Genomic DNA, 25,601 nt, shown 5'->3' on the forward strand with positions numbered 1-25,601 from the left:
AGTTGTAATTTCTCCAATCTTTGTTCATATATTAAATTTGATAGTGTAGGTGCCATCTTGGTCGCCGCTCTCTGGATTCTTTCTAATTTTTTTATGTTTTTCTTTATGCTAGGTGCCCACAATGATGCAGCATATTCTAGTTTCGGTCTTATTTATGCAACAATTAGTTTCTTAACCATCTCTTCATCCATGTAGTCGAAGGCCACTTTCATAGATCTTAACAAATTGTAAGTCTCTCCAAATATCTTGTTTACATGTTTGTCAGGAGTAAAGCCACTTGAGACGATTACTCCCAATTCTCTCTCTGATTTCACTTTTTTGACTTCTTTATCTCCAATCATATAGTTTCCTGAGACTTTATTTTTGCCTTTACCGAACTCCATTATGCTACATTTCTTGATGTTGAAATTCATTTCATGTTTCTGACTCCACTCCCATACTCTATGTAAATCCTCTTGTAACAATTTGTTATCTTCTTCTGTTATCACTCTCCTGAACAATTTAGCATCGTCGGCAAAGAAGTTCATATAACATTTCACTCTTTTGTCCATATCATTTATGTATATGGCAAACATTAAGGGAGCCAGAACAGAGCCTTGGGGGATGCCACTTTTTACTTCTTCCCATTTCGAGTTTTTCTCTCTAAGAACCACTCTCATCTTTCTTCCATTTAAAAAGTCCTTTATCCATTCCAACAAACTGCCTTGAATTCCTCCTATTTTTTCAATTTTGTCTATTAATTTTTTATGTGGTACCTTATCAAAAGCCTTTTGCAAATCCAGGAAGGCGCAGTTTGCCCAACCATCTCTTTCTTGAACTACATCAAAGCATATTAGGTTTGTGGTACACGATCTTCCACTTCTAAAGCCAAATTTTGTATTTAATATATTGTTTGTGAAGGGGGTGAAGGGGGGCTTTGGGGAAGAGGGGAATGTCTGTTGAGGAAGGACGGGAGAGGACAGAAGACAGGGGTGAATGGAGAATGGTTGTATACGGATGATGTTGTGATGTATGAGGTGGAATGGGCAGGGGGATGGGGGATGAGGTAGTATGTGTGAGCAAAATTTGACGCAACCTGAAGGGATTTCTCCCCGTCTTCTCCTTTTATGCATGGGGGGACGGAGAGGGGGGGTTGCCGATTTAATGAAGCGGCCTCGCTGTGGATGTGCTGTGTCTTGCGACACTGCTTCTGACCCAGGGCAGTGGACAAGGTGCAGGGATGACCCGTCATCCAGGAGGTGCTAAGATAAGAGGGAGGGTGGAAGGGGTGTGGAGTGTATTTAGGGATGGAATGGGTGGGAATGATTTTATGCCTTTTTCTTTTTGGCTACCTCCCTTGTAAGGGGGAAAAAGCCTTTCAACTTAGTTTCACTCAAAGCCAACACATCCATCTTTCTTCTCACAAACATACTACCTATCTCTTCCCTTTTACTCTCATCTGTACCACATCCACGCACATTAAAAGACCCAAACCTTAGGGTGCTGGTCGGAAAACTCCCAGACCCTCTTATACCTTTACTTTTTCGTTTAGGAATGTCCCCTGTGGGGCTACAAGGAGAAGGATGCCTAGTCCCAATCCCCGTCCCTTTTTTCTCGCCTCTTACGATCCAAGTGGAAATACTTGGTGGCAGTATTCTTTTCCCCCATATATATATATATATATATATATATATATATATATATATATATATATATATATATATATATATATATATATATATATATCAAGGACTATTATTACACAGGACGTGCGCACCCAGATCCCTGGGTCCACTAGCGAAGGCCAGTCCAGTGCAGGGTTGCCACTCCTAGTGTTTTCCCACTAGATCTATTATTTTTTGCCTCAATCTAGTAGTCTAGTGGTTTTTCGTCATGGATATCAAGAATCTAGTATATTTTGAAGATCCTAATAAAAACGTTTAATTTTGCATTACGGAGCCAAATTATTGGAGCCAGATGCTAGATTGAAAAAGTTTGAGCCAAACACAGAAAAACAGTGCCAGATCTGGTACCAAAAGTGCTAAATTGGCAACCCTGCCTACTAATCACGCAACCATCCTACAAAGCACAAAATATAGCAGGCTGTCGCGCTCGCGTCGAAGTTTGTATCTGTTTTCGCAAAATGTTATTTTTCTGCATCATTTCTGTCTAATACTTCTCAAATTATTCCATGAAAGCATGATTTGTCATTGAGAGGTTTTGAAAATTAGCTATAACACATTCACACGTGCAGTTACTATGAATTGAATCTAAATCATCATACAAACTCCATAGAAATTGTCAGTCACATTGGCGCCCTTGTTATTTGCTTATAGCATGTTTGCGCGATTGATTGGTTACATTCGTATATAGATGGTTGCATGATGGTTGAGGTTTGTATTATCCGAATTATTAGTTTGTAAGTGCAGAATCGTAAAGAGCAATGCAACAACAGTCTTGCCTGCATACAAGGGACGAGTTTAGCTCATAGTTGTCTACATGACTAACCAGTGATTGGTTGTGAAAGTTTGGATTATTGCACCATTACAGGCAGTGGTAATTAGTTTGATGTATGCAGCTTTCTAACTTCAAAATGTTTTCATGTGTATGTTGTGTAATATAATTCGAACTTAGTAGTTTTTTGTTCAATGTAGTAGTTTTTGGCAAGCTGTCTAGGTTTTTTCATTTTCCAGAGTGGCAACACTGGTCCAGTGTGCTACTAGCAATGGAGGTGTTAAGGTTGTGTTACTCCGTCTTTCCCACGTGGCTGCATTTAGAAGTGGATTGTATTTGTTTACATATGTTCTTGCTGATTTTGTGTATTCAAAATGCCGAATAAGTGTGGTGTTGTGAACTGCAACAGTAATTATAACAAGGATAACAGGTGCCGAGTGTTTCCACTGCCAAAAGACCGTTATGAAAGACAGAAAAAGTGGATTGATGTGCTGCCACCATGTAATGCCGCGTCCACACGGTCGAGCTATGCCTGGCAGACTTTGCCCTTACCGGGCAAAGTCCGCAGACTCTGCCCGCAAAGTGTCCACACGGCTGACGATGGTGGTTGGAGGTTAGTTGGCTGCAAGCAGAGGTTGGGAGGGAGTGATTCAGTGCGGTACGATAACCATGGTTCCCGCCATACTTGGAAAGAAGGTAGCACTTTACAGCATTATAATTGCTGCCTGCATTAAAAAGAAAAACAAGAAATCACGGAGACATGCCTGATGCCGGGAGTGATTACAAAGACGTGATTTAATGGGAAGCTCAGTGACAATCCTACGTGAATTGCAGGATGAAAATGAACAATTGTTTTGCAGTTACACGAGAATGAACATAAGCAGCTTTTCTTTTCTCCTTTCGAAAGTGGAACCATATATACAAAGACAAGAGACAAATATGAGGAAAAGCATAGCACCAATAGCACGTCTTGTCGAGACCAGTACACACTAGTACTAGGTGCGGACATGGTAGTAAGGTAACTTCGGTCTGTACTGAGCGGGTTTGCTAACTTTGCTCGTACCTCACCTCATGCGTTTGGCAGCGATGTCAGCCCTCCATCCACTGCCCGCAAATGGCGCCGGGAACGGACAGTTTGATGGTTTGCCCGATGAAATTGCCCGTTGTCGAGCAAAGCCCTCGTGCCCGGCGGACAGTGCTCGACCGTGTGGACGTGGCTTAAGAAATTTGTTTTTGATTCTGACTGATTTTTCATTTGTGAGAAACACTGGGGTCCCAACACGCCTTCTATCAAATTGCCTGGTGGTTCTACGCGACCTGAGATTCCCCCCAGTGTCTTCAATGTGCCTGCTTCATGTCTGCCATCTTCAAAACCTGTACCTTGCCCGGCAAAGGCCGAAGACAAGCAACTGAGGCATTTTCTTCAGAATGATACGATTACTTCATTTGATGCTTTTAGGCCTGAACATGACCTACAGAAGCAGTACAAGAACTTAATTATTTCAAGATCGGAAGAAAGATTAGTGTGTCCGTTCATGACAGAAAATTTCAGTGAGTGCAGACTGTGATTGTCGAAAACACGCCCACGTTGTGTAGCCCACTGATCTGCCATGCATTCAAGAAGGGCATTAGTGTACCACTGGGTAAGACACTTCATCCCAACAATGGTTTGAGGTCATATGGTCAGTTTGCCTAGGTTGTGCGCTTGGCAATTAACTATGACATCCCGTTTGACAAAAAGATCGAGATTATTGTTACTCTTCTTCAAACCCACACGTCAGCCTGTGTAAACACCAAGAATGAGAAGAAGCTGGTATTTTTGACATGTCAGTTGGAACTTTTATCACAGAAACAGTTTTTCATGAATGATTATTGTTTTGCTCTTGAATTATACCCAAAGTGTAGTTATGAACAGCTCAGAGACTTTTTGGTGCTGCCAAGGAAACACAAGCTGCAGTACATCACTTCATCTATTGACATGGATCAGGTGATGAGGGAAACATTTGCCAAAGTGAAGCCACTGCAGCAGAAGAATGTATTTCTCTTGATAGATGAAGTACAGATTCGGCCAACTGTTGCATTTTCTGGTGGGGTTCTGAGTGGCATGGCAGTGAACAAGCCAGACTGCAAGGCCACTTCTATGCTATGTATTATGATGAAGTCGCTGCACAGAGAGCCAAGTATTATGATTTCTGTGACACCCGTCCACAAGCTTACAGCAGCATACCAGTTTGAGCATGTGAAGGAGGCGGCAGCTGATGTTGAGAGGGCAGGTGGGCGTGTCATCGGGTCTATCACAGACAACCACAAGATAAACCAGCAGTACTGTAAGCTGTTTGATTTTCCGGGTGATTGCCGTGCCACAGCCAAGCATCCTCTTGACAAAGAGCGTGCCAACCCTGGTGTCCACTAACCTCATACAATAATACCTGTTAAGTCTGGCTAAAATTGGCATTTCAAAGCATAACAGTGCCTTAAAAATAGTTTCTTATTTCACTATAAAAGTTTATATTAACTTATACTGCATTGAATAAGCCAATGGTTGATATATTTGTCCTATATATAATGTTAGGTTTCTAGTTTTTATATATTTGTCCAATGTAAAATGTTAGGTTACAAAGAAAGCAATGGCCTCCGCTAGCAGAGCCAGGAATCTGGGTGCGCACGTCCTGTGTAATAGTAGCCCTTGATATATATATATATATATATATATATATATATATATATATACAGTCACTATCCGAGTTACGACGTACGCGAGTTACGACCACCTGTACTTACGACGTCTAGCAGATGCCTATTATGAGTTTACTGTATATGTCTGGCAGCACAGCGCGTAAGATTGTTGTGGCAACCCGGCATCGCATACGACAATTATGGCAGAGATGGAAAAGTTGCTATACACGTGGTTGGAAGATCACATGAAAAGAAATGTAAAAGTGATGTTGCAAGCAGTGCAAAGTAAGGCTAAAAATTAATTTCGCATGTTGGAAGAACGTGCAGGTGAAGAATACGCTTCACGTGAATTCATGGCGAGTGCCGGGTGGTTTCGTCGCTTTCGAGAGCGTTACCAGGTTCACCACGTGTTGTCGAAAGGTGAGGCTGCTAGCAGTAATGCGCCTGTAGCTAAAGCATTTGTGGAAGAGTTTGATAAATTAATTAAGGATTAAGGATATTTACGTACTTACGACCACGTCTAGTAGATGCCTATTGACACGAATTTCCTGGACAGTGGAAGGAGGTGATGGATGAGGGGGTGTGGGTAATACGTACCTTAAGTGAGTGATGAAGGGAGGAGGAGGATAGCTACAGTTGGGGAACCGAAGTCCAGGAGATTTGTATCACCATCCGGGACCACTCGCGCTTCCTCCAGCGAGCGAGCGTGAATGTAAATCAAAGAGGGGGGGGGGGTGATGGGGCAACTCATTAAGTGAACCGTCCTAGGCTAATGAAACCCAGAACTAATGTGAGTTTTAATGGATTAAATAATTCTATAATTAGACACTAGAATTATAATTAGACACTAGAATTATCATTAACAATGTGAGTTAACAATTAACTGGATTTCACATACATCCTAACTATTCCCTTCGCGCGTTTCCTAGCTATAACTTATACTAAACCTTAACTTGTGTGTCTTGCGTGTGGAGACGTCTTCAATTGGCGCGGTCTCCTGCTGAGTTACGACCGGCGCGGCTCCGCTTCTGGTGGGGGCGGGAGGCGACGGTTTTCGTGTGGATCTGAGCGGGAAACTGACCGACTTCGTAGCTTGATGGTTAAGGACGGGCGCTGAGATGGGCTTTGTAAGCGACACTTCACCGACGTATTCTTGGTCAATCGTACCGCACTGTGTAGAGTTCTGGCGGGAGGGGTCTGTACCCAAATCACTTGATACTCGAACGTCACTTAAGGATGAAAATCCTTAATAGTCACATGAGGGAGGAAAGGACACGATTGGACTTCCGAGAATGAGCGGCCCGACCTCCCTTGTTGAACCCGGTGTGAAGACTGACCTCTGTCCCACGGCATGTGAGGTCAAAAAGGCCCGCCAGTTAGCATCCAACGTTGCCAATACTTCTTCGTTCCCGCCACTAGTGTTGAAGGGTACTACGAATAATGTTCATGTGGGAGATGACACAGTTCCAATTGTTCCTTGAGGTAGACACTGTTCACGAGCGTGTTAGATACGATCCTAATTATTCTAATTGCCTAGGTTAAAACAAATATGTGGCAGCGCGCAGGGGGGGGGGGCGTTTTCGCACGAAGCTGGAACAAGGTCGCTTTGTGCTTGGGCGCGAAAACCGTTGGCCTCCGTCGTGTGAGAACATTTTAATCTAAAGGGAGGGGGGGGGGTTCTCTAGATAATTAGAAGTCTCTCACTTCGTTAAGGCACTGTAATTGATTGTCAAAATGGCACAACAGTTGATGAGAATAAGGAGAAGGAAAAAGGACAGGAAGTAGCTACTAGAAGTCTTAAGGACTCTGGAAATTCCCCAGAGTATAGGGAATGAATGACCGAGACGGTGAGAAATCGGACGAAAGAAAATGGGAAGGGGAGACAGCGAGTCGGGTGTCACAATAATATTAAAAATTGTGACACCTATTATGAGTTTACTAATAAGAATACTCTATAAGTATTTTCTTTCTTTAACCTACCATATCATATTAACAACTGAAAACAACTTGCAACTGAAAACAATGCTATATACAACTGTAGGAGAGAAGCCAAACGCAGAGTATGGGATCCAATGTTTTGCCCAGCAGGGCTTCTTCAGAAATAACATAGTGGACAAATATCTGACTCCTTATATAACCCGAGCTTGCGGGGAGAAACGAACATGAAACTGGTGTAAACACAATTTGCGTAAATTGCTTGTTACTTTGTTATAAAAATTGCTAAAGGTTTATTTATTGGGGAAAAATCCATTGTTTTTATTTATATTATCAATAAGAGACATAAAAGCAGATTCAAAACATCTACGTTTCATAGTATGGTTTTCATATTTAATAATCTTAGAATTATTCCAGTCAGCATTGTGGCCTGTATCGTATCTATGTCAAACAATGGCATTATTCATATTGAAAGTTTTCATATCATATTTATGTTCCGATATTCTTTTATCAACACCACGGAAGCTTACCAAACTGATTTTCACAACATTACCACCAGCTCGGTAACAGTTGACAATCTTATAAAAAGCAGAAATAAAAGTAGGGAAAATGTTCGTCAAGCAGGTGTTTACTGTGTGCCATGTTTAGGTTGTAAAAAGGTCTACATTGGTGAAAGTTTCCGTGGTGTTGATAAAAGAATATCGGAACATAAATATGATATGAAAACTTACAATATGAATAATGCCATTGTTAGATATAGATACGATACAGGCCACAATGCTGACTGGAATAATTCTAAGATTATTAAATATGAAAACCATACTATGAAACTTAGATGTTTTGAATCTGCTTTTATATCTCTCATTGATAATATAGATCAAAACAATGGATTTTTTACAATAAATAAACCTCTAGCAATTTTGATAACAAAGTAACAAGCAATTTACGCAAATTGTGTTTACACCAGTTTTATGTTCGTTTCTCCCCGCAAGCTTGGGTTATTTAAGGAGTCAGATGTTTGTCCACTATGTTATTTCTGAAGAAGCCCTGCTGGATGAAACGTTAAATACATTGGATCCCATAAGTTAAGAGAAAAATTATTAAAAGGAAACTGCAATTTAAAAACCTTAAAAATGGTAAGCAAGGTTATATCTAATGCGTGTGTGTGTGTGTTGTGTGTGTATACAGGTATAGAATATACATACAATACTTGTATACGTATATATACTGAAAAATAGTACAGTATTAAAACATTAAAAGACAAAAAAAATGAAACTAAAAAGCATAGAATTGATATATAAACAGTAAAGAACTTGTATATAATAGTATTCAACAGAAAAAGTTACTTAAAAACGCAACAGATTGATATAATTTATCCTAGCGTATAACCCTCGTGTCGGCCATTTTGAATGAGATGCGACTTACGACTGGTTGATCGGAACCAATCTAGGTCGTAACTCGGATAGTGACTGTATATGAGTGGTAGGGTGGCGAGTTTAAACGCCAAGAATCCGTTGAAGTTTTATTTCTGACGTTTCGTCCAACTAGGACTTTTTCAGAGTATACACAAGTGGGACAAAGACAAGTTATATAATCGCACAGCTCACCCCGTTCCTCCCCGGTCAATGCTGTTGCCATCTCGCTTTCGTCTTGCCTCGTGGATAATGGGACCTTTCGCAGTCAGGCTCGTAGTTTCCTATTAGCGCTAGAATTTTCAATTGTCTCAGATTTCATGAGGCAAAGGGGTGACTTAGCTAATTTGGAAACCGATATTTAAAAAAAAATACGACATAAATTGCTGCATAAGTGTATTTAGAATTAAAAACATGACTCTTAATGTTATAAATTTTACTTACTGGTGTGTGATAAGGCTTTGTTAATTTAATTATAAGATAAAACTAAAAATAGGTAATTATTTTTACTGAAGTAAGTATAAGCAGTAAAAATTAGAGGATGTTGATTTCGGTTTTGCATTTTATCTGAGTGTTGAAAAATAATGGATATCACTGTCACGTCCTGTATATGAAGATAATCAGTGAGATAAAATATAACAACAGTGGTGGCGGACGTACGAGTATTTGATGCGCGATGTATTGAAGCGATGAGTTGAAAAACGTGACTTTCAATTCGTCGCAGCATCATGGGGCGTACCGATTTCTAATTGCTGCGCAGTAGTGCTGGGCAAATACCGCTAATTTCAATACCGGAATTACCGGTAAACAACAATGCCGTTACCGGAATTACCGGTAATTTACCGGTAAAAGACTCGTGAGGTAGTAGTGACGTCCCAAGTTCGAGTCGCCTTTATGACTTAAATCTAAACAAATTTCATCCTACTATGGTGTGTAGTCACAAGTTTTGTAACGTCGTCACTATAAAAATCCTGCGCTCCGAGTCGTTACTCCAACTCTCGTGGGCGGGGAGTAGGGAGGGGGTGCGTGTAAGGTCACAGCATTACCTCCTCTCCCTCAGTGCATAGGCCTACGCACCAATCCCCCCTCCCCCTCTCACACCCCACTTCCGTCTCTATGTAAGTGCAATTTCATACAAAGAATATATTTTTCACATAGAAACACAATTTCATAAAAGAAAAATAATTACATGCATCATTTTTACACATTACACATAAAAATTCATTTCCAAAATCACCCATTTTTCATTTAGTCAGGACAAAGTTTTTTTTGTACAATTGAGGTAATAAAGGTTTTGTGCGAGATGAATTGACATACGTAGGTCATTTTCATAATGTTTTTTTTACCAAGTTCCTCTTATATTAGGCTCAGGAACACAATCTCAACCCTTTGAATTTCTGTCAAAGTTTTTTTCAATTGTTCATAGTTGCCATTTTTTATATTGGAATTACGTTAATTACGATCCCTATATTTATATTATAGTACCTTTAAATGGACAAAAAAACACACGCATATGTTTTATTTAAATTTTTTATTCTGTGCATTCATTTGGATACATGCCCACCGGAACATAGGCTGACTAATCGAATACGTACATTTTGCACTGAACCTCTGCGGGCCGAGATGCGAACAAAACGATCTAGCACGACTGTTAATTTTCATATTCGAATACGTACATTTCGTACTGTGCATCTGTGGGCCGAGAAGGGAGCAGGACGATCTAGCACGTTGAATACGTTCCTGTTAATTTTCATCCTACGTAGGGCCGTCAGTACTGTCACTCAGTACCACCAAGCCGAAACGTGCTTACCGCTCTCTGAGTATTATGGGATAGCTTATCGGTTAACGGAGCCTAAACGGTAGCAGATTTTTTGCTGGTAAGCTACCGTCAAGGTTGTTACCGATAAAACCCGTAACTACCGGTAGCTGCCCACCACTACCGTCACTCAGTACCACCAAGCCGAGACGTGCTTACCGCTCCACGAGTGTTTGGTATAGCTTATCGGTTAACGGAACCTTAACGGTAGCAGAATTATTGCCGGTAAGCTACCGTCAAGGCTGTTACCGATAAAACCGGTAACTTTACCGGTAGCTGCCCACCACTACTGCGCAGTGTGTCAATAACAGTCGAAGGGAGAGGATGCACGCGCTCTGCTTCGCTCTTCTAGTTTCATACAATGGCACAAGCAACTTCCGCAAAGCCTTTCGAGTGGACGAAGACTATTGTATTACATTACATTAAGCTACTAAAGCAGTACCCAGCCATTTGGAATATAAGATGAGAAATATAAAAAGTACAAACATCGAAAGCTGACTTATTTTCTTTAACAAAATGTAATGTGCGGAATGAAGACATTACCAAAAAACTTCATACACTGAAAACACAGTTTCACAGGGAAATGACTGCCATCAATGCATCAAAGAAGTCTGGTGCTGGCACGAAAAATATATACACTCCAAAGCTGTGGTGGTTTAATGATTAAATGAGTAGAGCGTCGGTAGACATCCTCATCCCGTGAGAGCCAAATGATGACGGAGATCTGGTTGCTCGCGCAAGGTATTCGCAGTGGTGCAGCCCGTCCGGACGCTAATGTTAAGTTTTAAACACGACTACTGCATCAAGTCGCTGATGCGTCATGGTACGTGTGGACGGGGCTTTAGTAATCGTACCGGAAAAATTAGGTCTTCGATGCAAAATTATATTTTCTATACATTACATAGATTTGCCTATTGCTTGGTGCATTCAATTGAAAGTATATATCAGTATAAGTCCATTGAAATCGGTAGAAAATGACAAATTGCTCGGCTTGATACAATTATAGGCTGTTTTACGAATATCATCTGTAATTATAAATAGAGGCTCAAACAATGCTATATGCCGTTTGCAATCATGAAATTAATTGACTTAAATTTCAGACACAATAATGTACAACGATACACCTCTGTAAGTTTATAATACTTGCCCAAAAAAGTATTTATTTTCCGGCAAGAATTACAAAATCTGGCGGTGTCTGGTATCAAAACGCTCACTGCGAAAGGTCCCATTAGGCCGCTTGCTGCCCTCTGTGTTGGCGTGGGTTGTAATATGCTTCGTACGTCGTACTGATACGGCGTGGGGGATTGTAACATGTCGTACAGTCGTGTTGGTGTGTTGCTTTTGGGGAATTATGTGTTTCCCCCTCTTTGTAAAGTTATGGTATAATTTATTGTTCATTGTTTTATTATTTATTGTAACCATGTTTACATTATGTATAATAATACAGTACTTGTATAAGATATCGCAGATGCGATGCACGTCTTCGCGCGCAAAATCTGTAGATAAGGGTCAGGTCTAGATTCCATACTCGCTAGTAGATGCAAACAATGGTATCATAACAACTGTATAAATCTGCCTGTGCATGATGTCAGGGAAATGTAAACAGATGACACTTACACTTGCCCTCAATGTAGGAATGATTGAGAATTGTGCTGCAAATAAAAATAAAGTGTTTTTACCAGTAGAGATTTTCCACCTACATGTATAGGCCTACATGTATTTTAATTGTGCTGCTGTAAATAAGAATAAGTGATTTTCCACATACATGTATTTTAATATTGAGATTTTCCACATACATGTATTTTAATATTGTTCTGCTGTAAATAAAAATAAGACCATTTTTATATAAAAAAAAAAAAATCAAGTCTCTTGTCTTTTCCTAGCAGTTCAAACTTTTTTAATGTAAAAAACGTCCACCCAGTAATAGTAATATATTTATATATTATATAATTCATCATTCCACGTGAAAAAATGTTATAAAGTTTTGATATTTTAATTTTCTTCCATAAAAGAAGCTTGAAGTCTAATATTGCGTTTTCTTTGGGCCACTGAACGTGACGTCATCTACTAGCGAGTATGGAATCTAGACCTGACCGTAGATAAGCGCGTCAGTATTTTAGCAGCCTTGTTGGCGCGTGCTCGCATTCGTTGTGATTGTGTATATCCAAATATAAACTTTGACAATTTCCCTTGCGCACTCATTTAGCCACCCAATACACCTCGCCAACTTGACAAAACCGTCCCGATGATTGCTGCACGGGAGTGAGGTAATATATGCTGCCTCAATTGTCCTTTCCTTTTTGTTGAGTCCATTATGGAGCACCTCTGTTTTTTCCCAATCCGGCAGGTGGCCAAAGTTGTCGATGTGTACCACTAATGAGTTGGATGTCCGGTAGGCTTTGATGTCATTCTTGTGTTCAATCGTCCGCTTGTGAATTCCTCTGCTAGTTTAGCAATAGTAACAAGCGGGGCAGCTTTTGCATGGAATTCTATCAACTAGACATTTATCTTCGTCTTTGATTTTGGTTCTAATTTTATTTCTCACAACGTCTCTTATTTTTACTCCCGTGCTAAATGCCAGTTTCAGGCCTGCCTTGGTGAGATTTTGTTCTATGGCATTTGAGCACTTGGAGTTGGGTACGGACAGATACCCACGGTTCTCATCATTAACCTCTTTACTTTTGCCACCCCTGTTTCTTATTTGTAACGCCTTTTCTTTGTTTCTATATAAAAAGCCTGTTGGGTAATATGATTTTTTTTAAATGTCAAAAATGTAATTAATTTCCTCCTGGAGAAATTCCTTGGCATTTAAACTCACCACCCTACCACTCACTCTGTCTTCACACCTCAATATATATATATATATGTATATATACTGTATATATATACAGTACTCATCAAAAGTATGTGACCCCTACTCCCTGCAGCTGCTTATTCATGACTAATATAGAAAGGCATTTTCTGTGGTGAAATTATGTAGATAGAATGTATCTGGCAACTCCCTGCTGTCACGCTGGAACATGAGGGAGAACTCAGCCAGTTACTCCCGCACTACCGTGGGAGGAGCATTTACAGTTAACCTCACTCTTCAGGATCTTGCCTTTTTCACACTGGTTTTCTTCATTTCCATTGGGTCTGTATCGTTACCATGGCCCCTACAAAAGAATTAAAGATATAATTGCCCAAGTCATTGGATTAAAGAAGGCAGACCATGGAACTAAAGAAATCAGTGAAATGTTGAAGGTAGCCAAGCCCAAAGTCAAGAGATACATGGTGCAATTTCTGGAGGGATGAGGGCTGGAGATATCATCCCAGAAACCTAAGATATGGCGTCCTAAGAAGACTCCTCCAATGGTTCTGAATATCATAAAATGTACTTTAGAGTCAAATCCACTAACAAAAGCAAAATCTCTGAAGGAGAAGCCTTCTTAGGATCCCCTATACCAAGTTACTGGGATGGTATCTCCAGCCCTCCTCCCTCCTGAAATTGCACCATGTATCTCTTGACTTTGGACTTAGCCACCTTCAACATTTCACTGATTTCTTTAGTTCCATGGCCTGCCTTCTTTAATCCAATGACTTGGGCAATTACCACTCTAGTTAATTCCTTTGTGGGTACCATGGATGGTAATGATACAGACCCTAGGGAAATGAAGAAAACCAGTGTGAAAAAAGGCAAGGTCCCAAAGAGAGGGGTTACCTGTAAATGCTCTTCCCATGGCAGTGTGGGAGCAACTGGCTGGGTTCTCCCTCATGTTCCACTCTGTTGGCCCAGTGTTACAGCAGGGTGTTGCGAAATATATTCTACCTACATAATTCCACCTCAGAAAATGCCTTCCTATTTTCAACATAAATATGTGGCTGCAAGGGGTAGGGGTCGCATACTTTTGACAAGTACTGTATACAGTGAGTCCTCCTTATATGGTAATTCTTTATCTGGCAAATTCACATTTACAGTATTTGGTAATTACTACCCTTGATTCTATTTATGGTAAGAAAAATTCACAGATACAGTATCCACTCATGTTTTGAAGAGGAAAGAGCAGAGAGAAGGTACGTCTGTCATATCCTATTATTACATGTTATAATGGGTTCGGTATATGGTAATTTCAATTTGCGGTAAGGTTTTCAGGAACGCATATGTACCGTATAACGAGGACTTACTCTATATATATATATTTACCTAGTTGTATTTTATGGGAAGGGAGCTATGCTTGTAGTGACCCGTCTTTGTATCTCTCACCATCTAGTTTATTCTTAAATTCTTGTATGGTTTTTGCACATACTACTGTTTTGTCCACTTTACAAAGGATTACAAAGGCAAAGCATGCCGACAGGAGACCTTTTGATCCATATCTAGGTCGGATGCAAAAAAAAAAAAAAAAAAAAAAAAAAAAAATCATATTAATAATAAATTAAAACTATAAAAATGTAAATAACAATTAAAATAAATAAATAAATTCATTGGTATAGTTTAATAACAAACAAACAGGTAAATAGTAAATGATAAAAAATTTACATATAACTAATAATAAATGAAAATCAGACAGACAAATTATAACAAAACAAAAACAAATAATATAACATAAATTATAATAATTACAGCATCTTACTTAGGTATTTATCTAAATGATTCTTAAAGCTTCGAACTGAACTACATTGCACTACCTGTGCAGGAAGTTTATTCCATTCATTAACTACACGGTTGGCAAAGTTGTTTCTACCTACTTCCAAATTGAATCTATTTCCGGACAGTTTGAGACCATTGTTTCTTGTCTGATTCTCATTCAATGTGAAAAATTTGGTCACTTTTGATGTTGTCAATTCCATTTAAAATCTTAAAGACCTGTATCAAGTCACCTCTGAGTCTACGCTTTTTTAGGGAAAACAGATTCATGTGCTTAAGTCGATTTTCGTATGATTTATTTTTGATATTTGGAATCAGTTTTGTGGCTCGCCGTTGTACTTTTTCCAGTCTGTCAATGTCTTTAATGAGATTCGGTGACCATACGGAAACAGCATATTCCAAATGTGGACGAACTAACGATTTATATAGCTTGTTAATGAGTGATGGACTTTTGAAATCAAAAGATCGCGCAATCAATCCCAGAATCTTATTTGCTTTCTCAGAGGCTGAAATACACTGCTTGGATGATTTGAGGTCGTTACTGATAATTACGCCGAGATCTTTTTCACTATCCACTTTTGTTAACGAATTTCCAAATAACTTGTAATCGTACTTACTGTTATTTTTACCTATGTGCATTACCTTGCATTTACTTGTGTTAAATTTCATTAGCCACTTTTCAGACCATTGCTGTAATTGATCTAAATCTTCTTGAATATCTAATTGGTTTGAGTGATCATTTGCCACTCCGCACAGTTTTGTATCATCAGCAAATTTGGAAACAGTAGATTTTAGTCCATGGTCTATATCATTTATATATACTATGAATAGAAGTGGCCCAAGAACGGAACCCTGAGGAACTCCACTTGCAACACTTTTCCATCCAGAAGTTTTTCCATTTAAAACAACTCTCTGTTTTCGACCTTTCAACCAATTACTAGTCCAACCTAATAGGCTACCACTTATTCCATGCAAAGCTAATTTAGTAAGTAGTCTTTCGTGTGGGACGGTATCAAAAGCTTTTGCAAAGTCTAGATATACTAAATCTATATTGTTTCTTTTGTCATAATTCGAGACAACTGTGTTGTAGAATTCGAGTAAGTTAGTCACGCAAGAACGTTTTCCGTCTGAAACCATGTTGGCTATCATTTATCAAACGGTTACTTTCTAAATGATATTCGATAGCATCTCTGATGATAGTTTCCATTATTTTTTTTCCTACGATCGAAGTCAAACTAATAGGCCTATAGTTATTTGGTTTCTTTTTGTCACCTTTTTTGAATATGGGAGTAACGTTAGCTAGCTTCCATTTCTCTTGGGACATCTCCGGATATGATGGATTTCTTGAAAAATAAATTTCTAATGGAACAACAATCTCATTTTTCATTTCCTTTAGATTCTTGGATGCCAACCGTCAGGCCCTGGTGTTTTATTAACTTTGAGTTTGTCTATACACCTTTTAATTGTTTCTTTTGTTATATTTACCGTAGTGAGTAAGTTTACCCCAGACTTTTCACAGCTTTTCAGTTTGGAATTCACTTTGAGGTGTTTTCGTTTACGAATACCGAGCTAAAATAATTGTTTAAGAGATTACACATTCCTTCATTTGAATATTCAAGTTGACTGTCAGCAGATAATAGTGGACCAATGTGATTCCTAACAACCTTTTTATTCTCTAATGTAACTATAGAATTCTTTGGGATTCTCTTTGGATTTCTCAGCGATGTTCATTTCGTATTGTCGTTTTCTTTTTCTTATTGTCTTTTTTAAATCTCTCTGTATTGATACATAACTTTCATAGTCATTTGATGCACCCGAGCACTTATATTTCTTATAAGCCTGTCTCTTTTTAGCAATACTTTTTTTCAGTTTCTTTGTCGAGCCACTTGGGGCGAGCCTGATTTGGGGGACGTCTGTCCTTAAAAGGAATGTAAGTTTGAATCATCTTAGTGAGCGTATTTTGAAATATTTCCCACATCTGATCTACAGGCCTTTCGTTTAATTTTTCCTCCCAATCTGTAAGCTGAAGCTCCTGACGTAGTTCTATGAACTGAGCTTTACTGAAATCGGGTATTTTAGAAGCACAAGTATCTATTCTAAAATTGTTCCAGATGTCCACCACTCTGTGTAGGAAACTTTTTTTCAGATCTCTTCTATAACTATCCTTTATGAGTTTCTTTTCATGTGTTTTTTTTTTTTTCTTCTTACTTCAATAAATCTTCTCTGTCAAGAACTTCCCTCCCTTCATTGATTCTGTAAATGGCCAGTAGATCTCCTCTTTCTCTTCTTTGTTCCAGGTTTGGTAGTTCCAGTTTGGACAATCTTTGCATGTCAATTTTGAAAGTGTTGGTGCCATCTTTGCTGTTGCTCTTTGAATTCTTTCTAATTTTTTCTTATTCTTTTTTATGCTAGGTGTCCATAGTCTCACAGCATAACCCAATCCTGGTCTTATCAGTGTGACTAATATTTTCTTTACCATTACCTCATCTAAATAGTTAAAAGCCACCTTTATTGATTTTAGTAAATTGTAGGTTTCTCTGACTATTTTGTTAATATGTTTGTCTGGTGTCCTGTTTTTGTTAACAATTATTCCTAGGTCCTTTTCCGATCTAACTTTTTTTACTTCCTTTGTACCAAATTCATATTGCCCTGATATTCTATTTCAACTTTTTCCAAACTCCATTATACTATATTTCTTGATGCTGAAGTTTACTTCCCACTTTTGGCTCCATTCCCAGACTTTGTCCAGGTCTCTCTGTAGTGATTCAGTCTTTATCTGTACTTTAGTAGTTTTGCATCATCTGCAAAGAAATTCATATAACATTCTACATCTTCATCCATGTCATTTATATATATGGCAAACATTATTGGAGCTAATACAGAACCTTGTGGGACTCCACTTATCATTTCTTCCCAGGTTGAGGTTTTGTCTCTAAGTACCACCCTCATTTTTCTCCCATTTAAGAAATCTTCCATCCATTTCAATAACTTTCCTTGTACACCTGTTATTTCAAGTTTTCTTAGTAGCTTTTTGTGTGGTACTTTATCAAATGCCTTTCGTAAATCTAGGAAATCCCTTTCTTTCATTATGTCTATTAGCCTCAAATAAAAACAAATCAAGTTAATGGCACATGATCTTCTGTGTCTAAAGCCAAACTGTTTTGGATTCAGTATCTTATTTTCTTCCAGATATCCATCTACTTTGATCATTTTTTCACATATTTTAGCAATTGTGCTTGTAAGGGAGACCAGTCTATAGTTTGTTGAGTCTTTCTTATCTCCTTTACATATTGGTATAATATTTGCATTTTTCCAATCTTGTGGCACTTATATATTTTGTCTGTTAGTTCATCTATACATTCTTTTAGTATCCAGTTTGCAATTCCATCTGGACCGTGTGATCTTCTGACATCAAGGTTTATTATTTGGTCCCTTATTTCTTTCTGTGTCACAATTATTTCTTTCATTGGGGTGATCTTTCTCTCTGTTCTTCATCCCAATTTTGTATATTTTCAATTGTGAATACAGATTTAAAATGTTTGTTCATGATTTTAGCCATTTCTACATCTATATATTCTTCATTCCCTTGATGCAGTTTCACTATTTCTTGTTTATTTTTTATTTACCATTTACATATCTGTAGAATAATTTAAGTTGGTCCTTACATTTGTCTATTATGTCTTTTTCGTAGTTTCTTCTTTCTTCCCTGCATATTTTTACATATTCATTCTTAGTTTGAAATATATTTGCCACTTACCCTGTTTTTTTCTTTTTTCCATCTTTTCCAAGCTTTGTCTCTTCTATCTTTTGCCTCACTATATTTTTTGTTGTACCAGCACTTAATGTACACCCTTTCCTCTTTCTTTTTTGGTATATATTTATCTATTTCTTCTTTATAAATTTCTTTTAATATATTCCATTTCTCTTCCATCTTTGTATATATATATATATATATATATGTATATATATATATACATATATATATATATATATATATATATATATATATATATATATATATATATACATACATACATATACCAAGGCTTTTTCCCCCTTACAAGGGAGGTACCCAAAAAGAAAAAGGCACAAAATCATTCCCACCCATTCCATCCCTAAATACACTCCACTCCCCTCCATCCCATCTTAGCACCTCCTGGATGACGGGTCATCCCTGCACCTTGTCCACTGCCCTGGGTCAGAGGCAGTGTCGCAAGGCACAGCACATCCACAGCAAGGCCACTTCATTAAATCGGCTACCCCCCTCTCAGTCCCCCCATGCATAAAAGGAGAAGACGGGGAGAAATCCCTTCAGGCTGTGTCAAATTTTGCTCACACATACTACCTCAACCCCCATCCCCCCACCCATTCCACCTCATGCATCACAACATCACCCATATACAACCATTCTCCATTCACCCCTGTCTTCCATCCTCTCCCATCCTTCCTCAACAGACATTCCCCTCTTTCCCAAAGCCCCCTTCACCCCATCCATCCATCTCATCCTAGGACATCCCCTCATGTTCACTCCCTCCACATCTGCCTTCCATACCTCTTTTACTAGTCTTTCTTCACTCATTCTTTCCATGTGTCCAAACCATCCTAATTCTCTTTCATCAACCCTATCTCCCAACTCCCTTTCCACCCCCATTCTCCTCCTCACCTCCTCATTTCTCACTCTATCTAGCCTAGTAACCCCTATCATACTTCTCAAGACACCTCATCTCAAACACATTCAAACTTCTTCTCTCTTCCTCTCTTATGTTCCATGTTTCTGCCCCATACAGTGCTGTTGGCACAATCACTCCTTCACACAGTCTCCTCTTAGCATCCATTCCCAAATGTCTATTCCTCATTACACTTTTTATTCCACCAAGGCATTTACTCGCTTCTCTCAATCTACATTCTACCTCCACCCCCACTCCACCTTTTCCTGCCACATTTGCACCCAAGTATCTAAAACTATCCACTTCCTCCAGTCTCTCTCCCTTAACCACTTCCATACGGTGCCGCCTACGTAGGCGGCATGAGGAGCAAGTAGGTACTCGCTGATGCCGAAGTCGCCATCTTGATTATATTTATTGTAGTTGTACCTACGTAATTTTCATTCTCTCTAAACTGGCTTCATCAGTTTTCTATGGTTATCAAAATACACGGGTGAAAGAGAACGGACAATTTAGCACTGACTTTATTTTTTATAATGCGATTATTATTTCGAGACATCGCACGTCGGGCAGCTAATGCTGCCAGACGTGCGATGTGCCCCGGAGGGAAGAGGTTAATGCTCACTTCCAGTCTGCTGCCACTTTCACCCCTTGTACATCTCATCACCTTACTTTTACCCACATTTATCTTCAGCTTTCTTCTTTCACACACTCTCCCAAACTCTGTCACCAACTTCCTCAATCCCTCCTCCTATCCTGCCACAAGCGCAGTGTCATCCGCAAACAACAGCTGGCTCACCTCCCACTTTTCTCCATTTTCTTTAGGTTAGAATAGACAAATTTATCCCTTCATTTCTTTGACCTTGGCATATTATTCAACCATGACATCATTCATTAGTAAATCACTTTTAGCAACTTTTTTGTTAATGATTTCCATCAAGAAAATTGCATATTGATATATTATAATTTACAAAATTCATAATTAATTTTCTATTGCTATATCGTGTAGGCATGCACTTCTAAAAATCTACCAAAGATGGCATCTTAACCAGTTGCAGCAGCTACATTGGTATTATTTGAGTTGTGCACACCTATAGAAAATTAAATATTAATTTTATAAATTAAAATAATGAACATAGTATGCAATTTCTTGGCGGAAATAGATAACAAAAAAAAACTTGCTACAAGCATATCTACAGTACGAACATCATGCTGTCATCTGTCCAGTCCAGTCACTGTCAGATAGGCGATGGCTTTCACATTGTGGACCGGGTATTCTCCAACTACAGGTGATGTTAATAAGCGCTGTTACAGACAACAGGGCTTCCTTGGACTTTATGAGGGAACACTGGGTTCTGCCATTGTCTGTTAATTGCCTGAGGTACAATAATAATCAGGCCGTCAGCATCCATGACAACGATGACAACCCGGATGATCTTTAGAATTTGAGGTACTGAATTACTAAATGACCAGATGACCTATAAATTGCAGGTACCGATTTATTAAACACAGGTTAGGTTAGGTTAAGTTAGGTTAGACAAATTTATCATCCTTTCATTTCTTCGATGTCGGCATCTATTATAACAAACATGGCATATCATTTGCCCAGCGCAACTTCGTTACTTATGAAATTATCTGTTTTAGCAACTTTTTTGTTTTTTATTTCCGCCAAGAAAATTGCATATTACATTGATACAATATAATTTACAAAATTAATAATTAATTTTCTATTGCTATATTGCATCCAGGTGCAAAACTGAACATTTACCTTGATTTTCAACAAGAAAATTGCATATTACATTGATGTTTTATAGTTTACAAAACTAATAATTAATATTCTATTGCTATATTGCGTAGGTGTGCATAACTAAAAATTTACTAATATATTCATTTGAGTATTGATTTTAACAACTTTTTCTGTTAGTGATGTCCACCAAGAAAAATGTATATTACGTAAATGTATTATAATTTACAAAATTAATAATTAATTTTCTATTGCTATATCACATAGGTGTGTACTTTTAGAAATTTACCCTAAATTCTTACTAAATCAGAACTGTGAGAAGGTTGAATAGACAATGTCAACTAGTTATTAACTGTAACTCAGAATTGACCAAATGAAATTACACTTACCAAGCGCCATGATACTCGCTACCCTAATTCTGAAACGCTGGTGTTGTAAACTCTTAAGCAGGGGCTTAATGAGAGAAGACGATTGCATCTGAAATTTCTCCTTTGCAGCTAATGCATACACACTGACACATTCGCAGGCAACTTTCCGAACTTCTGGGCTCTTATCCAGTACAAGAACTTTTAGAATATTGATAACATCATTCAAGTAATGTACCATCTTGGATTGAAACTGATGTGTAAGTGCTTGGATCAACAAAACTCCTGAAATGTCTCACATCTTCACTGTCTTCTTGAATAGGTTCTTTGCCAATACGACTGTGAAGACTAGGAATGATACAAACTAAATTTCTTTCATTTAGCCATCCTTGTCTGGTAAACTTAAGAAGTGAATCAATGGCAAGTTGCCGATTAACTTCTGATGAATCATTTAATCTTAAAACAAAATTAGTGGTAAGTTCATTGAATTGTTCTCTATCACCCGAAGTAAGGACAATAGTTTCCTGACTATTAGATAATATCAAAGACAAAGAATTTAATTCTTCAAGAGCTTTCTTTCTTTTGATTTTGTTGCTGTCATTTAGTCCGTGAATCACACCACTAACTATTGGCAAAAGAACATTTACATTATCTGACATGGTTATGGTAGCTGGACAGCTGTTTGATTAATTATCACGTATTCTTGATTTTAAGTTTTTTGTGAGATCACGTGATAGATCAGGGGCTTATTATCAACTTTCCATGTAAACCTAACAGGGAGCCACCTTGTTTATGATTCTAGAGTTCTGACTTGTACTTGTAACCATAACAAACCTCCGTTACTACAACAACTGGATTTTAGGTTTTCACAGTATCTTAACGATTTGTCATAGATGAATGTAACTTGCCAATACAACAAATTTCTTGCAGCAGATAGTACAATAAAACACAAATTATACATCAAGTTTTATATATATATATATATATATATATATATATATATATATATATATAATATAATATATATATATATATATATATATATTTATATATATATATATATATATATATGTATATACATATACTGTATATATATATATATATATATATATATATGTATATATATATATATATATATATATAAAATTATATATATATAAAAATATATGTATATATATATATATATTGTCACAAAATCCCTGGACAGTGGAAGGAGGAGGTGGTGGATGTGGGTGCGTGGGAAATACTCCTACCTCAGGGGATGGGTGAAGGGGGATGGATAGCTGCAGTGGGAAGCCGAAGTCCAGGAGATTTGAGTCACCGACATGGACCACGCGCGCTCCCTTCTCGGCGCGCGTGTATATAACTCAAAAAGTGGGGTGGGACAACTCAATCAAAGCACAGACCTAGGCTAATCAAACAGATCATCCTATTGTGAGTTTTAATGATCAAGATTATTTCTACAATCAAACATTATTGGCATGCAACTCAAATCCTTAGTAGGATCTCTTTATAAATAATCTAATTTCACTTATGTATCCTGACTAACTAACCCCTGCGCAAAGCCTATGACATCTAACTAATACTTTACCACTAGGTCGATATACTCTCCCATCTCTAAGTGACTTCTGCTGGTTACGGGGATGTCTTCAAATAGGTGCGCGTCCCTCTTTCAGGCAGGATGCTTCTGCTGTGGCAGGATAACTTTGCTGTTGAGCTCGGTGGGAAACTGACTGTCCTCATGGGGTGGTACTTCGTGGCGGGAAGCGAGTTCGATTCCGTAAGCTTCTCCCCGTTATCCACTCTGGCACAAGTTCCTTTCTGGTCAGGATGTCCCGAAAAGGGGGAACTGCTCACGCTAATCGTCGAATTGGCACAATGGTGGCGATTCCGCCGACCCTAAGCGCGGTGTGTTCACTGGAGGCTGACATCGTCGCGACACCGTTCAAACCCGTTCCCACGAGGGTCGGGGCGTCACTCGCATCACTGTCTTTAATTCGATAAGTCTGCGGGGGATTTTGCACATGAATCACTCGTGTAGGGCCTGACGGTGCGTAAACGGGTCGTATTAATGTAAAAATCCTCGATAGCCACCATATGGGAGGGTAGGGCGCGTTTGATCTTCCGAGAGTACGAGTGGCCCACCTCTTCCTTTTGGGGACCCAGGGGGATAACTGCTGGACAGGCACTGTCGGGTCAACTGCCTACCCATACACTGATGGCATGCACTGTTTCTGGTACTTCTAATTTCAAATCACTAGTTCTGAAGGGAGCGCAATGCAACGTCTATGTGGAAGTTGAATCATCTCTATTATTCCTTGAGGGTAGTCACTAATCACGAGAGAGGAAGATATGATCCTAACTAGTCTAATTAAAACTAGCCTAAACAATAAATGGCAAGCGCGCAGGGAAGGGGGTTGAACCGTTAGAACCAATTCGAACGGTAACACTTGGATGCAATACACCAATTCTATTCATAAAGTAGCAAATTACAACTGCATGAAGGAACAGTAAAACTGAGAGGTTGTGGAATCCTACACTTAATATTAAACATTCGTGTCTTTGCTCGCAGGCATATGTAGACACCTATAAAGAGGAGGGGGGAGGGTTTTCCTGAGCAATTAGAAGTCTCGCTCAAATTCGTTAAGGCACTGTAATTGACTGCCAAATTAGCGCAACAGTTAATGAAGATAAGAAGAAGGAAAAATATTAAGAAGTAGTTGATAGAGGCCTTAAGAGTTCCGGCAATTCCAAAGAGTAGAGGGAATTGATAGCCGAAAAGGGCTGAAAGGAGATGAAAAAATGTGGAGCCTGCGTCGGCTAGGCCCTTGAGCGAAAGTATTTGGTAACTGGGGTTTGAGAGCAGACGTAAGAAAATGAGAAAGAATAGTAGGCCGTGTGTCACAACCCAAAGTTGTGACATATATATATATGTGTGTGTGTGTGTGTGTGTGTATACATACATATATATATATATATATATATATATATATATATATATATATATATATATATATATAATACCCCGTCTGGGGTATTGGCTGCATGTTATTGTGGCAAAGTAGCATGCAGTTGATACTTTAGGGTCTATATGGGGCGCCCCTCCGGACCAGAGCCACACATCATTTTGTCTGTGATAGAGGAAAACTCTGTACATAGAGAAATGATGACACTTTTATACTACGACTGTCCCTCCGTTATGCTGTCCCCCAACCCCTTGTTACTGTCCTGTACCATTTCTCTGAATATTAATTTCATTTTTTCGCCTACCTACCCTGTGGTGGGGGAAAAGAATACTGCCACCAATTACTTCCACTTGAGTCGTAAAAGGCGACAAAAAACGGGATGGGGGATGGGATTAGGAGTCCTACTACCTGTAGCCCCAAAAGGGGACATTCCTAAAAAAGAAAGTAATGGCATAAGAGGGTCTGGGAGTTTTCCAACCAGTACCGTAAGGTTTGGGTCTTTTAATGTGCGTGGATGTGGTACAGATGAGAATAAAAGGGAAGACTGTTCTGTTTAATTCGGGAGTTAAGCTCCCACAGGCTTTGGTTTTGGGCCCGTTTGGTGGGTGATTTGACTTATGAGTGTGTGTGGGCCCAACCACACACACACTAATACATTCACAAGATGTGCATACGTATATGAAATACGTATGCACATCTCAGTGAATGCACCCTTCCCAATGTGAACTGTGTACGGTGTTAAAAGATGGTAACATATATAAATTGTAAGAAAAAGAGGGGGTGATTCAATGTATGAGTGGTCGTGGTTTGGCCACGCCCACCCATACATTTACCGGATGTGCATGCCTATGTGAAATACTTATGCACATCTCGGTGAATTCACCCTTCCTAATGTGAACGGAGTACAAGTGGAAATAATATGAAAAAATTAAAGGGGGGGGCTGACACTCCACCAGCCGACGC

At 38.8% G+C, this 25,601-nt stretch overlaps 1 protein-coding gene across 1 annotated transcript in view; it reads right to left on the reverse strand.

Moving 5' to 3' along the window:
* Positions 1 to 22,528, reverse strand: part of Dnaaf5 (Dynein axonemal assembly factor 5) — a 66,728-nt gene extending 44,200 nt beyond the window's left edge. The window contains exon 1 of the mRNA XM_076208254.1: positions 21,697 to 22,528. Coding sequence (XP_076064369.1) covers positions 21,697 to 21,913 — 217 coding nt within the window. The 5' untranslated portion in view covers positions 21,914 to 22,528. The remainder of the gene's footprint in view (positions 1 to 21,696) is intronic.
* Positions 22,529 to 25,601: the final 3,073 nt, after the last annotated feature.

Source organism: Oratosquilla oratoria, chromosome 2 (genome assembly GCF_046742065.1).
Source record: "Oratosquilla oratoria isolate Oo_2021 chromosome 2, ASM4674206v1, whole genome shotgun sequence".
NCBI lineage: Eukaryota > Metazoa > Arthropoda > Malacostraca > Stomatopoda > Squillidae > Oratosquilla > Oratosquilla oratoria.